Source organism: Nyctibius grandis, chromosome 1 (assembly GCF_013368605.1).
Source record: "Nyctibius grandis isolate bNycGra1 chromosome 1, bNycGra1.pri, whole genome shotgun sequence".
Taxonomy (NCBI): domain Eukaryota; kingdom Metazoa; phylum Chordata; class Aves; order Nyctibiiformes; family Nyctibiidae; genus Nyctibius; species Nyctibius grandis.
The window spans coordinates 44,551,817-44,567,982 of NC_090658.1; the positions used below are offsets into that span (position 1 = coordinate 44,551,817).

The following is a 16,166-nucleotide window of genomic DNA, read 5'->3' on the forward strand; positions in this document are numbered from 1 at the left end:
GAAAAGACTGGACATGGCACTTAGTGCCATGGTCTAGTCGACAGGGTGGTGTCAGGGCAACGGTTGGACTCAATGATCCCTGAGGTCTCTTCCAACCTGGTTGATTCTGTGATTCTTCCTCCTTCCCCACCCCAAAACAGAGCTTTAATATGTTAATTAAAAAGATATAGAGAAAAAAAACTCTTTCAACTTTTTGTTTATCATTAGCAACCCTTCTGTTTTTGCACAGGTTAGTAAAGGTTTACTAAGAAAACCTCTTTGACAGAAATTAGTCATGGAATACATGTAGCAGCAGCTCACATGATAAATTTTAAAGTGGTAGTTATCCCCAAAAAAGAAGTGGTGACAAGGTTACTGTACTGGTCCATGTGTTAACCAAACAACTGAAGAATCTGCCTCTAAATTTGTGTGCATGTTTTGAGAAATCTTTCCCAAAGACATACTGGACAAGCTTATTCTTGCCCTTCACTTTTTTTTTCTCTCTAGACCTATTTTGGGATGGATGTTTCTGCTGTTGAGGATCCTGTTCAGAGAAGAGCCCTTGAAACAATGATAAAAACATATGGGCAGACACCTCGCCAGCTGTTCCATGCAGCACATGTTAGCAGACCTGGATCCAGGCTTATCATGGAAGGAGAACTTCCTGCTGCCATGGGATTACTAGTGCAGTTTGCTTTCAGAGAAACCAGAGAACACACTAAAGAAATAATATATCCAGTATGTCATTTTGATTTGCAAGATTGTTTAATTAACATTCATATGCTGTAATTATTGTACCCTTATGTTTACAGTTTCCTTCCTAAAACTGCAACTTACTACCCATGTTGTAGTGTAAAGAAAATACACAAAATCAGTGAAGTGATAGTGAAAATTATTTTCATGCATTTGTGACTTATTTTGTGTCAAACTAAGATCTGAATTTATCTTGGTTATAGCAAATAGGTGTTGGAAAGCATTTCACTTAACCGATTTTGTACTTTCAATGATGAATTCTGGAATCTGTGTGCAAACCTATAGTAGGTAAACATGTACTGTGCTTTCTTCCATCCTCAACTTTTTCATTGTCTGTAGGACAGTTCAATTTTCTTCACTTCAAACATTTTTTTTCCCTGAAGTTCAGTGAGAAGGTGAATCCTTGTATCTAAAGAAATTGGTAGTTTTCACTAAACTACCTGAACTACAAGCTTGCTATCTCAGCCCTTGAAGTGGGAGAACTCCCTTAACACTAAAAGTTTAGCTGATGATACAATGCTTCATACTTGTCTTTCTAGTATTTTTAGAATACTTTAGCAGTCCTTACCATGTGATTGCTCATGGGAAGGTGATATGAATGATTCTCCCTTACTAATGACATAATATTTTTCTGAAAACTTTTTGCCACCTTTTAATTTGAACCTTATTTGTGCTTGTTTTAGAGTCCATTACCATGGATAAAAGGCTTGAAGTGGGGAGAATATGTTGGTTCCCCAAGTGCTCCAGATCCTGTTGTCTGCTTTAGCCAACCACATGGAGAAAGGTTTGGCTCTCTCCAGGCTTTACCAACTAAAGCTATCTGCGGTTTGTCCCGCAAGTTTTGCCTTTTGATGATATATAGCAAGGAGCAAGGTATGAATTTGTGCTTATTCTCTATATGCACGATACATGTGAAAATTAGTCATAAGAAATTTAAATCTCATGCCACTATTATTCTCCAGCAAACTTCCCAAATTTAGTCACTGTTGCCAAAGATTGATTTATAAATCCAGTAACAGCTTCCACATGTGTGGTATCTTTCCTGGAGTGTGGATTTTACTTGTAATCTTCAAAACTACATAGAGGCATTCTGTAATTAAGTTTATATTTTTCATTAAAGTGACTGAAGCATGAAGATTAACTTTAGAACTTGCCAGCAGATTCAGTTCAAGAAGAACATGTGGCAACAGAAAGGAGAATTAAAGGAACGTTTTTTAGAGGCAGAGAATGAGGAAAGTTATCAGTAAAAAGCAGAGGTGAAAGATCTGCTTTCAGATAAACTCCTTGAAGGGATTCTTATTGATAGTATACAAACAGGTTCTCATACTCTTCTTTTGTTTTCTTTGTAATGTGTACTAGTGAAGGTTTTAGTCAACAAAAATAAGTAACATTCTCATTGAAGTTATGAACAACCATTTCTCTAGCTGGGAAGTATTGTCAGCCTCTTCCACTTTTCTCCACTCCCAATAGATGCAACATTTCTTCAAAAAAGCTTTGTCCAAGTTGCAAACTGTCTTTGGAGAATACTGAATGTTTACATAGTTTCTGAAAACTATGTTAGTTTATAATACATTACTGATTAAGCCATAGCCTAACAGAAAATATCTGATTTTGAAACTTTAAGGTTTTTTTATGTTCTAGCTTTTGGTAAAACATGGACCTGAGATTTTTTTTTATCATTGACTGTCAAAGTGATCAACTCTTTGGTTGCATATGTGACACAATATTATATGCCTTCCTTCAGGTGTGAGAAGCATGCACAGTACTGATATTCAGTGGTCAGCTATCCTGAGCTGGGGATATGCCGATAACATTTTACGACTGAAAAGCAAGCAAAGTGAACCTCCAGTAAATTTTATACAGAGTTCACAGTTGCATCAGGTAAAAAAAAAATCAGTCTCTTGGTCTTCAATTTAATATTGCTAGTTTAAGTGGTGGCCTGACTTGGCAGTAGGTACTCTTGCTTTCATTTTTCTTGAGATGAGCATCCAAATACAACTGGTTTTAATCTGTTTGATTCTCCTTTGGAATGTGTCCCTCGTTGCTCCAGTGTATCTCATTCCTGGATATATTCCTATACCAGGTAAAGATCCCATTTGAATTTTTTCCCTCCTATGGAGTATTGGTATGGATAAGTTCTGGGCCAAGAAAAATGAATAAAGGAAAAAATTATAGGTGCCTTATATTAGAAGCAGAACTCCACTATAGTTTAGGATTCCTCTGAAAAAGATGGTCTAAAAGATTTTTAGGGAACACTGCGTAATCTCTGTTATGCTCCAATGGTTGGTGAGATTCTACTGAAAAGACTTTTGGCTGATGATGGGGCTGTAGATACAGAAGTCTGCAGTAGTTCACTGTTCTTTAGCTGTGAATTCTGGGCTACACAGAATTTCCCTCTTTACTTTGTTTCTGAAGTAATAACAAATATGACCTAGAGCAGGTATATTTTAACTCTTGGATTTCTTTAGCTTAGGTATTTTACATGGCTTTACTTAGGATAACCAATGAAGAATTAGTTTGACCAAATGCTATGACATAATGAAAATAGCAGTTAGAGTAGTTTCTGTTCTAATGTTTTCTGGCTTTGTTTTGCCTTTCCAAGGTAACAAGTTGCGCTTGGGTGCCAGACAGTTGTCAGCTGTTCACAGGTAGTAAATCTGGTGTCATCACAGCATATATGAACAGATTCACTAGCAATACGGTAAGTTCCATTGGACAGGATTTATATTTAAGGATTTAGCTGTATTCACTATTACAGTCTTTTTTTTAACCAGGAGAAGGGGAATACGTTATATACAGGATAATTGCTAAAAAGATCAAGTGCTTATTTAGTATTTATTTTTGAAGGATCCTCTTTGACATTGTTAAATAGATTTATTTCAGCGTGTTTATTTGTGGGTTTTTCTTAAGCTTTTGTTCACATACTGGTAGCCTTTAAGTCAGCCCTAATCATCTAGGTGCATAACTGATTACGCATACAGCTCTGACTGTATTCAGGCTAGGGCTTGGAATTGAAGCTCCCTACATTAAGAAGTAACTTTCTGTGAAGGAGACAGAGCCTTTCAAAGCCTTTACTGAAACTGTAGAATGCATTTCCCCGAAGTAAACAATGTTTCAAATGCAGAAGGCACTTTTACACCACAGAGAGCCAGGATGAAATCTCAGACAGTGTATATATTAACCACTAAGCCTCTTTACTTTGTGATATTCCCCAAGGGGAAAAGCTGTGAGGAGGGAAGGGAGAAAAGTAAATTGCATTACTTAATGCATTAGTGGAAGATACTGAGAAACTAGCAGAAATCGCTTTAACAAAGAGTTTGCAACTTTCTTGACAGGTCATTTTAGGTGTGTCTACAGGATTACCCATAGCAACAACTAAACTAAACCGATTTCTTAAGTTTAGCTTGATATAGATACAGGTATTGGCAAACATATTTGTAGCATTGTACTCCTTGATGCTCTTGAATCACTACATTAGCATGGGCTAGAGGGAACCTTGGTATGATCTGCTATGCCTACCCAGTTTCCTGTTTTCAACAGTGGCAAACAGCAGATGCTTAGACTTGGAAGGGCACAAACATACAGTGATTTCTTCCTTGGCTTTCTTCCAGTTTCTGGTGATCTGCCACTCAGACTTCCTGAGCTCTGCAGCACTTTTTGTTTAAAAAATTGAAGTAGAGCTTGAAGCCTGCAGGCTTCAGTCAGTTGGATCTTAAGTCAGGCACCTTAACTGCTCACCAGAATAGTGAAATTGTAAATAACCTGTACCAAGACTTGGATTACAGTTAAAATCTTTTGAGGTACTAAAATAGAAATTCAATATACTTGCCTTCTGCAATGCTGAAAAGAAACTCTAGTAGTGGGGCTATGATTCTTAAGTTCCCTGCATTTCCTAGAAACAAGTAGTTTTTGGTCAGCAGCACAAATGTTGTATTTGAGACCATCTTCGCTGAATTTCTCAGTGCTGCAGTTTTACATGCCCCAGGCAGTCTGACCTTGTGCCAGTTTTGTAGCTCCTGTTCTTCAGTCAGTTACCGAAGTCAGGGCTGCAGGGAATGCAAATGTGCTTCCTAGCATCTGTTCTGTATGCATCTTGTCAGCTGTTGAGTGATGCAGTGAACAGTCTGTTGTAAATGCAGTACTTGAAGCATTAGTATTTTGCCCTGTTTCACATCTATATAAATTGAGTGCATAGGCATAAAATGGATATCATGTTGTTAATTGGATATGGGAATTCAAAAGCATGCTGTCAGAATTCAAAAATACCTCCATGCTGTACTTCAGATGCTCTCTTTCCTAGCTTTTAAGATGGTCAAAAAACTAATGAAGTACTACTTTGAAACTGTGATCTATCTTGATCAAGTCATACCTTCATGAAAACCTCAGCCAAGGGTTTCTGGTTGTACAAATTACTCCAGCCTTCACTTTTGTGTCCAGTTCTGGGCCCCGCACTTCAAGAAAGATGTTGAGGTGTTGGAGCGAGTCCAGAGGAGGGCGACCAAGCTGGTGAAGGGTCTGGAGGGTCTGACCTACGAGGAACGGCTGAGGGAGCTGGGGTTGTTTAGCCTGGAGAAGAGGAGGCTCAGAGGTGACCTTATTGCAGTCTACAACTACCTGAAGGGAGGTTGTAGTGGAGTGGGAGTCAGCCTCTTCTCCCAGGCAGCTAGCGACAGGACAAGAGGACACAGCCTCAAGCTTTGCCAGGGGAGGTTCAGGTTGGATATTAGGAAGAATTTCTTCTCAGCAAGGGTCATTAGACATTGGAACGGGCTGCCCAGGGAGGTGGTGGAGTCACCATCTCTGGATGTGTTTAAGAAAAGACTGGACATGGCACTTAGTGCCATGGTCTAGCTGACATGGTGGTGTCAGGGCAATGGTTGGACTCGATGATCCCAGAGGTCTCTTCCAACCTGATTGATTCTGTGATTCTGCCTATTAGAGTTATCTTGCAAACAGAAAGAGAGTGCTTTAATGATCTGTTTGAGTAAAACTGGGCAGTGATCATTTAAATTCTCCACTCAAGTGCTGTAGATGATCATTTGGGGTAACCAACAGAAAGAACTGCTATTTAAAGGTAGATACATACCTGCATGTTTTTCCACATCTAGATGCTGTTTCAGTGGCTGCTGTCTAAAAGCAAGTGGGAAATAAGGGGGTGGTATTTTAGGCATGAGGTAATTATCAAGAAACTATTGCTATTAGTAATATAGAGAGAAGCTGCTAAAGGTGAATTGTGCTTTCAGTTCAAGTGTTGAAATGCAGATCAACAGCAAACACTCAAAGGAGATGGGAGGAGCACAGTAAAAGGGTTATCAAAATCAGTTCTTCAGAAAATCGGAAGTCTTGATTGTTGCTGTTATGGAAAAAAATTGAAATAATTTCTTTCTCTAAACTGAGCAAGGATTAAAGAAGGATCTGCATATCTGAGATACCACACTGTTCAGAGAATAACTGGATACTTTGTGTTTTCCTTGGATGAGATGCTCAGTAGCAAGAGCAAAATAGCAGGTCTTCCTGTTGTCAAAAAATGTATTGATTTTTGCAATATTACGTATATTATATCGTCCCTTTTAGTGCAGAAAGACATAAATTTTCTTCAAACTGAGTTAGGCATATGTATATTTTTATCTTGTCTGTTTCTACTTTCAAGCTTTTTGTAGATCTGCTATATGCATCCTGTACCCTCATAAAAAATGCAGACAATGTGCTCTGACACATGTGAGGAAACACGGAGAAAAATGTTCCTTTCTTTTGCAAAGATTATTCTAATCTCTGTACAGCAAGTTGTCTTAATTAAAGTATTAGTATTCTGATTAAGCAGCTCCTTCAACTTCAACAGTTTTCAGGAAGCCTAAATCATTTCAAATGATACAACTTGCATAAGAATTGTTATTTGGTATTAAATTTGCTGCTTTATTTTTTTATCTAGCAGTTTCTACATTTAAACTTGATTTCCTGCTTGATTTCTCCAACTTGATGTCACTGAAGGACTTGGCACCAACTTGAGGAATTCCCAGTATTTACTGTACACAGACTGATAACTGCTGAGCTGGGTTTTCCTTCTATGTTTCCAAGTGCTTCCTCTAGATGCTAAAATATTGAGGACTGTCATTTTGCTGTCATGTGGAAATAGCAGTCTTGCAGAAAACGAATCAGCTGATTTCAGGGTGTGTAACTGAGACAGAAGTAGTACAGTAGTTCTTCATTTCGATTCATTGGACCACATCAAAATGTTTGCTTAGAGTAAAGCACTGGAAGCAAAAGGTTGAACACTAGTGATATGTATGGCTTACCACATTATAAAGCATTAAACATAATAAAGCATTAACATTGTTGCTAAACTGATGACAAAAAGCAATGGGAACCATTTTTTGAAATCTAAGAATTAAACTTGTTCCTAGGCTTATCCTTTTCAGAAAAAAAGACATTAATTTTCTTTTTCATGAGAGTTCATGTTTTATCTTGCTGTTTTGCAGCCTTCAGAGATAGAAATGGAGTCGCAGGTCCATCTGTATGGTCACACAGCAGAAATAACAAGCTTGTTTGTGTGCAAACCATACAGTATAATGATAAGTGTCAGCAAAGATGGAACCTGCATCATATGGGATTTGAACAGGTACAAGTATATATGCAACTTTTTTTCAATGGCTTTCGTGTAAATACCTGTTTTCCAGCTTTTGGGTGTCTTTACCCTTTTAAAATTAACTGAATCTGTTCGTGTATATTGTAATGTGAAGGCAAACCCTTACTGTTTTTTCCCATGAAGTGTGCTGAAATTCTAGAATGAATATGAAAAATACCATCATCTTGCAAAATGTTGATTTAAACTAATGTAACTCTTAGATATTTTCCTCAAATAACCTTTTTCTGTGTTTGAGTATGAACTTCAGGCTTTTTCTCTTTATTTTCTTCAGGCTGTGCTATGTCCAGAGTCTGGCTGGGCACAAGAGTCCTGTGACTGCAGTTTCAGCTAGCGAAACAACTGGTGACATTGCAACAATCTGTGATTCAGGTATATTTGGCAGTTGAGAAAGCTGTTTTGACTCTCAGGCCAAATAAATCATGAGACTTGCTATTAAATTAGATACTGACTGTGTGTTAATCATCTGAGGATGCATTTGGTCAAATAGGAGTGCTTTTTTTCTTTTTTTTTCTTTTTTTTTTTCTTACATAGTAACATATAAATTTCTCCGGAAATGATTAGGCAGGCGTTTGAGTAAAATGTAGAGGTATAAAAGCTAGCAGCTTGATCTCTTTATAAAAAGACTTGAGATTTCAAGAGCTTTCTGGGAGACCTAAATTCTGTGAAGTTGGCTGCTTTCATTTTAACAGAGATTTGTTGTCAAAGGTACAGTTCAGGGGAGTACAGTGTATTACAGAGCAACAGAATTTTTGTTATTCGCTCTATCACTTTAAATGCTTTCATATCCCCAGAAGCAAACATAGATCCTCCCCCACCTTATTTTAAAGCAGGTTTTTGCAGTGTCTTGTTTTCCACGTAGTACTGTTTCTGGATGAGAACGTTAAGACCTATTTGATTTTTGAGTATTTTGTAAATCAGGATGCTCATTGACTTGAAGATTGACTGTGTGCTGCAAGACTGTGTATCAGTAAAGCAGGGCCAAATTGGAGTCCTCACACCATTTTGCTATGTATAAGGATACCTGTGTGTATTCTGTTAACTTTAGACTGGGGTGGGGGGGAATGGTCATGGAACAATGACAATCGAAATGACAGAATATTGTTCCGTTGATCCCAGGAGCTACAGAATAAGAAGGAAAAGAGCTTAACTTTGTTTATCCTTATTGTTAGAAGACAGTTATTGACCAAATTCGCACTTTGAGCCAATTTTATTTCTGATTGCCTTGAGTAAGATAAGTCTTACATGCTGAAGTACCTTTTAGCCACCGTTTCTTACTGTGGTCCTCCATAGACTGAATTGAAACTAACACTGTTCTAAATCAGGGCGGGGGGGGGGGGGTGGGGGGAGGAGCAAAATAGCACAGTCTATGGTATTAAAGGACAAGGGAAAATTATTCTGGCAGTTTCGGAAAACTAATATTTAGGTTTTAAACTGACATGGAGGCTTTCAGCTCAATTTCTGTAGCTCACAAACCAGGGGTTTTTTTTCTGGAAAATATTGTATTCTTCCTTAATTGGTAAGGGACATGAGTTTCAATCTGTTTTAAGACAAAGCAGTAGATGGGTTATTAGTTCTTTGGTAAAATCAAATAATCCCAGATAACCAGGTAAGATAACTGTGCTTGCTACTTTTAATTATTTTGCTTAAGATGCAAGCCAGGGTACAAGAACTAGCTGTTTAAAGTAGATGGTATGAATGCCCTCTTAGTGCTTCCCTGTTGGTACACAAAAATTGGTAATTAAAAGTAAATTCGTATAGCATTTTGTAAGTACAATGTTACATAAATATGAAGTGATGTCTTCTAAATCACTGCAGTGGCTTGGTGGTTTGCCTGCTCCCTGTCACAAAAGGAGGGAAGAGGTAATTGTTTACTGCAGCACACATCACTCCAAGTCATTGAAACCTTCTGATCTTTCAAGAAGCTGAGTTCTTTAACCCTGAAAGATTCTGTTGCGTAGACCTAGCTGTGGTCTAGATTTATTTTTTTTAATACTCCCATGCTATGTTCTGTTGCAGTTGGAGGGGGTAGTGATTTGAGACTTTGGACAGTTAATGGTGATCTCGTGGGACATGTACACTGCAGGGAAAGTATTTGCTCTGTTGCTTTCTCTAACCAGCCTGAAGGAGTGTCTGTCAACGTGATTGCAGGGGGGCTTGAAAATGGAGTTGTAAGGTAAGCACTTGAAACTTCTATTTATTAAAATGCTTTATAACTTAGGCTCACAGTTTGAGAGCATGTAGCCAAATGTCATGCTGATATTTGGCTTTAAAGAAGGTGGACAAGCTGTTGTTCAGTTTCCAGTCTTAGTAGTTGCTAAATAGGTAATGTTTATCACTGAAATATTGTAAAATTAAATGTGAAGAAAAATGACTCTTTCTTTCAGACTGTGGAGTACGTGGGACTTGAAGCCAGTACGAGAAATAACATTTTCGAAGTCAGCCAAACCTATTGTAAGGTAAAAAGATCTCAAGTGTACAGTAAATGGATTTTTCTCTTTGGGGAAAAAAAAAAAAAAAAAAAAAAACAAAACCACAACAAAATAGCCTTGAGTGTTGAATGTGGAGTTGACGTGAGAACAGGAGGTAAACACCCATGTCTAAAAAGAGTAATGCAATCCTACTAATTATTCATGAAAGCAAAATGAGCACAAGTGTACTGTATTTGTAATGACAGTAATAACTACGTTCTGCTGCTGGCAGATAGAAATTAGCAGGATTCCCTTGAGAACTGAACAATAGCAACTCTTCCTATTCTTAAGTTTAATATTTCTCCCCAGAATCTCTGTAAAAATAATGAGATAATCTTATCTTTGTCAGACTCAAATAGACAGAGTTTTTTCTCCCTCAGAAGTAAATGAAAACACCGCATTTTCCCTGACCATTTTTTTCTGATGCTGGAGGGAAACGGTGGAGAAAAGGAGTAAAGGAAACTCAGAGGAGCCTGGAAGCTGCCATTTTGGAGTTCTTGTGTAATTTTCTGAGTCCCCTTGATGATTTATATGAGCAGAATTATTCTCATGCCAAAGTGTTTTCAGAACACAGTCAAAGGATTGAGTCTTTATATCCCCAGTGGTACAGTAGTCTGCACAGAGGTCTTAGAGTTATGCCAAAATTTTATCATCTTAAAGTTAGCATAGTAACAAATCAGTCTGAAAAATTTTGTTTTGACCATTGCTGAAATATCATTTAAAACCAAACCACTAATCACTATTTTTTAGAAACAAAAAACATTGTCTGATAGCAGTTACTGTCTTTCTGTTACCTCCTTTAAGAAGCATATTTGATAATGATTTAGTAGCTGTTGAATAATTTAAAGTTTCCTGCTTAAATGAGACAGAAAATGGATGCTGACCTTCATGCTCTCTAACATTACCCATGGTATGACTGAAGGGCTTTACTACTGTTATAGCTCAAGAAGTGCCTGGCTGAACAAGAGTCCTGTGCTGTGCCGTGAAATCTGATGGATCTAGTTTCTGCCTTTGTCAGTGAGCAAGTTCAGAGGGCACTGAGTTCTGTTGCTGAAAAGCCTTCCTTCAGAAGTAGAAGGGGCAGCCCAGGGAGAGAGTAGGATGCTGCTACTGATCCTACACTTTTCTTTGATGCTGGAAAGAAACGAGTACTAAATTGCATGGCATGTTGAAGTGCCAGACAAAGCTGTAGTTCAGACAGTTTGGTTACAAAAATTAATAAGCAGGCATATGCAAACATATTGCTATGTTAATGTACTCATGGGGTCTCCCCGAGAGCTAATCTTTGGCTATACTCTTACAGGTTTTTAATGGCTTCTTGCATTTTAAATAGCTAAATCTGATATAAAAATAATTTTCTTCTTGTTTTTCAGCCTTACGTTTTCCTGTGATGGTCATCACTTGTTCACAGCTAATAGTGATGGAAATGTTATAGCTTGGTGTCGCAAGGACCAGCAGCGTTTGAAGTTACCCATGTTCTATTCATTCCTTAGCAGCTATGCAGCTGGGTGATGGCTATTTTTGCTGCTAACTCATGTCTCTGATGCACTTTAAATCCAAAATAGATCATAGAATATCTTATTTAACTGGATTTTGAAGTACTTTGAATGTCTCTAGAATGACTGAATAGATTTCAAAAAAGAGCAGTCTAAGGTGGTTGTAAAATTGCGTATGTGCATGCACAAACCTGAAGCATACCCAGGTCACCAGGAAGCTCTGGTCATATACTCCAATACCAGCAAAGTGACTCATAAATCCTCTGACATACAAGTCAAAATGCTGCAATATAAAACATAATAGTATTTTTTAAATCACTTCTTGGACAGAAGTATTTAAAATTGATTGATAATGCTTATTGCCCCTCTTGTGTTGTAAAATATCAGCAGCGTAAAGTTCTGTATATATCTATTAAAACGTCAGCATATGTATATCTGATTAGTTGAGCGTGGTATAGTTAGCTCTGTGATAAGCAACCCAAAACTTAAAAATCCAAGACCACTTAAAATTGCTTTTTTTAAGAAGCAAAGAACTTAGTAGGTGCTTTTTGCACCATCTTATGGTATCGTAATGCTAAAAATTGAATTTCTGTTATCTATATTTGTAATTTTTGCCATCTTAGTGTAATAGTCTTTACAACAGGCAAAAATAAAATATTTGTCTTAGCAGTGGGTGGACACGTCATGGCATCATGAAGCAATAGTTAGATCACATTTTGGTTTTGTTTTTTAATGTAGTGTTAACTCCCTAACTTTGTAACGCGTAGCTATTGCAACGCTGTGGCAGAATAATATATGATATACACACACAGCTTATCTTCCAGAGCTCTAAAAAAAGCTGTTAAAAAAGGCACAGATGTGCTCCTGTTCTAGTGTCGTTGAAGTTCAATACACTGTAAAATGTTTGAATCTAACTGCTTGAATAATCAATGTTCATAGGCATCTGATGATTTGGAAGAGTTTACACAGATACACTGTGCAAATATGTTATTTATTCCCAGGTGCTATTTTTTGAGGGGAAAAAAGTAAGTCTCTATTGTGAAAAGCTTAACAGATCTGAATTCTTAGGCCAGATCAAAAATTAATGTTTCAGTTAATGATGGATTTGAAGACCTCTAAACGTGACACCATGCATGAGTGCCTACTAGTCACGTGAATGGTGAAACAAGAACGCTACGCAAGTCTGATGTAGTTACATTTTTCTTTTAATTGCTTTGCTTTTTCATCATTGACATGTTCAGCTATTGCCGTACAGATGAACTGCTATATCTTCTCATGTTTAAGGTTCATCTGCCTTCAAAGCACTGTATATGAAATTGTCACGTTGTGATGAAGGTGACATACACACATGAAATCTTTACACTTCTTCTGGAAATTCCAAACAGTCTTCAGAACTCTTTGCAACTCCCTGATTGAAGAACTTCTCAAACTAGAAAAATTTAGAAATATTCTCATAGTCCATGACACAAAGGCTGATCTTTGGTTCAATTAAGCAAGTGGCTACATACTGTATGAATTGAATTTTAAACTGCGTATATTGTAGCAGCATTGTACGGGATGGCTTTAGTCCTGTTTTTCCCTGTCTAAATGTTAATGTAAGGTCCAAATACAGACTGAAATGCTTCCTGGCTCATGTTGAAGTGATGTGCTTTATGTAAGAGGAAAAAATACAAATATTGTGGTTTTGGGGTGCTTTTGTGCTCCCTGGTTTGGGGTGTTGCTCACAAAGGCTTATTTTTATAAAGTAGAATTCCACTTGTTACAAATTAATATGCAAGATTGCTGGCCTTGTAAAGAGTGCAATATTATATATTTTTATGTAAAAGTAAAAAAGATTTTTTGAAGCAAGGAGTATTTATTCAGCTTAACATTCTGGAACTATTAAAATAACATTGCAATAGTACCTGTGCATGATGTAATGAAATTTCCTGTAAATGTCACATTCCACACTGTCTTTGTATATACACTGTCCCATTGTTGGGTAATAAACAGATCTTTGTACCAAACTGAGATGATAAGAAACGTGGTTTTGGCTTAGTTTCACCTCTCTTCTTTTAGGGATCTTTTATACCTTGCTCCAGATTAATTTCTGCTGGTTCTCGTGTCTTTCATATTTTAAAAATCATGAAGTGGGGAAGTTCTGTTTACGGACTCCATCATGTGGCTGTCAAACTGAACGGGGGGGGATAGGATTGGAAGTGGGAAGCCCTAGGTGTATCACTTTGCACATGTGTGCATGTGACCTTCCTTGTAGGATGTGTGGCTACAATTTGCATGAAGTGAATTGTAGCCACACATCTCAAAGCAGACATTTCCCTTCCTCTCACCTGCCTCCTCCCTGAAAACCTACCTGAGCTAAACAAAGGGCAGAAAAGCAACTCTGCTCTGTGTTCTCTGAGGGAGGAAGAAAAAGGTGCCAGGTAGAAACTGGAGACTGGGATCACTGGGAGGCTTCTGATGGAGGATTCAAGGCTCTTCCTGTTGGAAGCCAGGGTTTGGGAGAGATTCATGGGGCAAGGCCTGTCTGTCTGACACCACTTGCAGGATTCTGTGGTAAACCCAGCTCATTATGTTCTGATTGCAGACATAACGTGGTGAGAAAGGGAAGGGGAGGCAATGGCCAGATACTCACTGGTGGTGGGGAGAGGAGAGGGAGTCTCCAAACCATTACTGAAAAAGGAAACCCTGATCTCAGGTTTGAGATCCACTGTTTAGACAAACCCATGGCAATGGATAGGAGAAACAAAAGAAAATACGTAGAGAATGGTATGTGTGAACTGAATTAAACATGATAAAATTTTCTGCAGGAAAAATGGTTTCTGTGATGAAATAAAAACCCCTTTCAACTATGAAACTTTAAGGATCTGCTTTGCATTTAACTAACCCATATCTATTTTCGGAGAAAGAATTGAAAGATTTCTTTCACATAAGCAAGAGCCTCCCCCCACCCCCCCTTCCATGATTTCTTGATTTTACTAGAATTGCAGGTTTTACTATGCATTTTGTGGACAGAAGTCTAGAGAGCAGTGGGGGAAAGTATCACCTGGTTTGCTACTAACAAACTTTTAGTTTAGCTTTTCGTTTTCTTCATGCTTTGTTTTGTTTAAAGCTGTATTGGCTTATTTTTTATCTTCTTGCATAAGTATATGGAAATGTGACTTCTCTTTGCAGCTACTCTATCACAAAAGATATAAAACAGATTCTCTTTAAAAGCCCTACTTGCCTTGAAAAATATCCACTAGAACATTAGTTAAAATTCTAGAGCTACAGACCGCACTGTTTTCTTTGCTACTGTAGTAAGTTACAAACTAGTGATGATCTCTGTAGAGATTTACTTGCCATTACTGCTCTGGAGTGGGGTCAGGAAGCCACTGATTTTGCATCTGGATTTCTGTAACAGGCTGTGCTGGGTATTTCACAATTTGGCCAGGTCATTTTTGAAAGAGGATTAAGAACTACACATGACTAGTCTGATTAGACTCTTAAAACGATCCTAGGCTACCCAGCAGAAAGCAGTTGCGCAAACACATGAGCTTGCTTGCTGTTTCCAGCTTTGAGCTAGCATTCCCCCACAAAAAAATTTAAAAATCCATGCTCTCTAATGCAACTGAAGAAGGCCCACATAAGCCTCATCAGGGGCTAGTTCATGTAGGTTCAAGGAATAGAAACTCATGCTAACTATTACAGGTATAGACATTCAAAGCCTCTAGGGCAGCTCTGGTAAGAGACTCCTCGTTGTGGTGGAACACATGAGTTTGCAGATTAAAAAGAAAACATGTCTATATAATATATGATGAAAATACATTTTAAAATGGCTATTTCCTCTCTTATATTTTAGCTTAAAGTTGTTAGAATCCAGTGGTAAAAATATTGTGTAAATTTTGACAACTGTCTGATTATTTGAACCATCTAGCAGGTGCTCTTTGTCTAATAGCATGTAAATCCTTTGTCTGGTAACTAGAGCCTTTTGTAGAACAATGATGCAATTAAATGTGAATGAAACAGCAGCAGCATGGGCCAGTTAAGTTTCCCATCAGTTTCTGGAGCTCTGGTTGAGGTAAGGTTATGAACTTACCTGTTTATATTTGGTAATGTTTACCTTCTTTCTGCTTCATTTCCTTCTCCCAAACCACCACCCCAAAAGCCATTGACTCAGTCTTTCAAGAGGCTGCCCTTGCTCCAAAGCACCTTTAAAAATGGGGCTCTTCCCTGTTCTCTTTCATATAGAAAAGAAATGTGACTTGGAAATGCTTCTGCTCTGTTATGATGGAATGAGAAAAAGTGCTGACAGCAGGGTAAGAGAACAGGGTGACAAATGTACAGCTGTCCAAAGGGAACAGCCCCCTTACTGGGGAACGAAATAAATGAGATTGCAGTGATGGTACTCCTGCCAATATGTTAATTGTTGGGGCAGACAAATTTTTCAGTTAAAAATGTTAATTGGCACTTTAACTGACCCTGACCTTTACAGTTAACTCTCAAATTTTGTATACTCCATTAGAAAAAATCGATCTATAAAGCTGAATCGGTTTATTCTGACATGCTAGCCTTGACAAGGTGAGTCTTAGCCATCCCTTTTCTACCGTGGTTCCTCTTTTCACAGTGGGCTTTTTTTTTTTTTTTTTACTTCATCCTTCCTTTGTTGTGTGTGAGGAAGGGACGGGCAGCGCGGGCTCTTACCCAAAAACCCTGTGCCCTTCAGGCTTTGCCCGTTCCATCTTTTAGAACTACCTCGATGACTGATCCCTCGTGCCTCCTGCAATGGGGGAAGGCGGTGGCTACAGCGGTGAAAAGGAGGCGAGCGCTCGCCAGCGCGCTGCTGACGGC

The 16,166-nt window shown here is 38.1% G+C and overlaps 1 protein-coding gene across 1 annotated transcript in view; it reads left to right on the top strand.

The window, feature by feature from the left end:
• Positions 1-13,305, top strand: part of LYST (lysosomal trafficking regulator) — a 93,760-nt gene extending 80,455 nt beyond the window's left edge. The window contains 9 exon segments of the mRNA XM_068400050.1: positions 487-717; positions 1,416-1,605; positions 2,477-2,613; positions 3,335-3,433; positions 7,209-7,348; positions 7,647-7,744; positions 9,392-9,548; positions 9,760-9,831; positions 11,217-13,305. Of these exon segments, the coding sequence (XP_068256151.1) occupies positions 487-717; positions 1,416-1,605; positions 2,477-2,613; positions 3,335-3,433; positions 7,209-7,348; positions 7,647-7,744; positions 9,392-9,548; positions 9,760-9,831; positions 11,217-11,355 (1,263 nt within the window). The 3' untranslated portion in view covers positions 11,356-13,305.
• Positions 13,306-16,166: the final 2,861 nt, after the last annotated feature.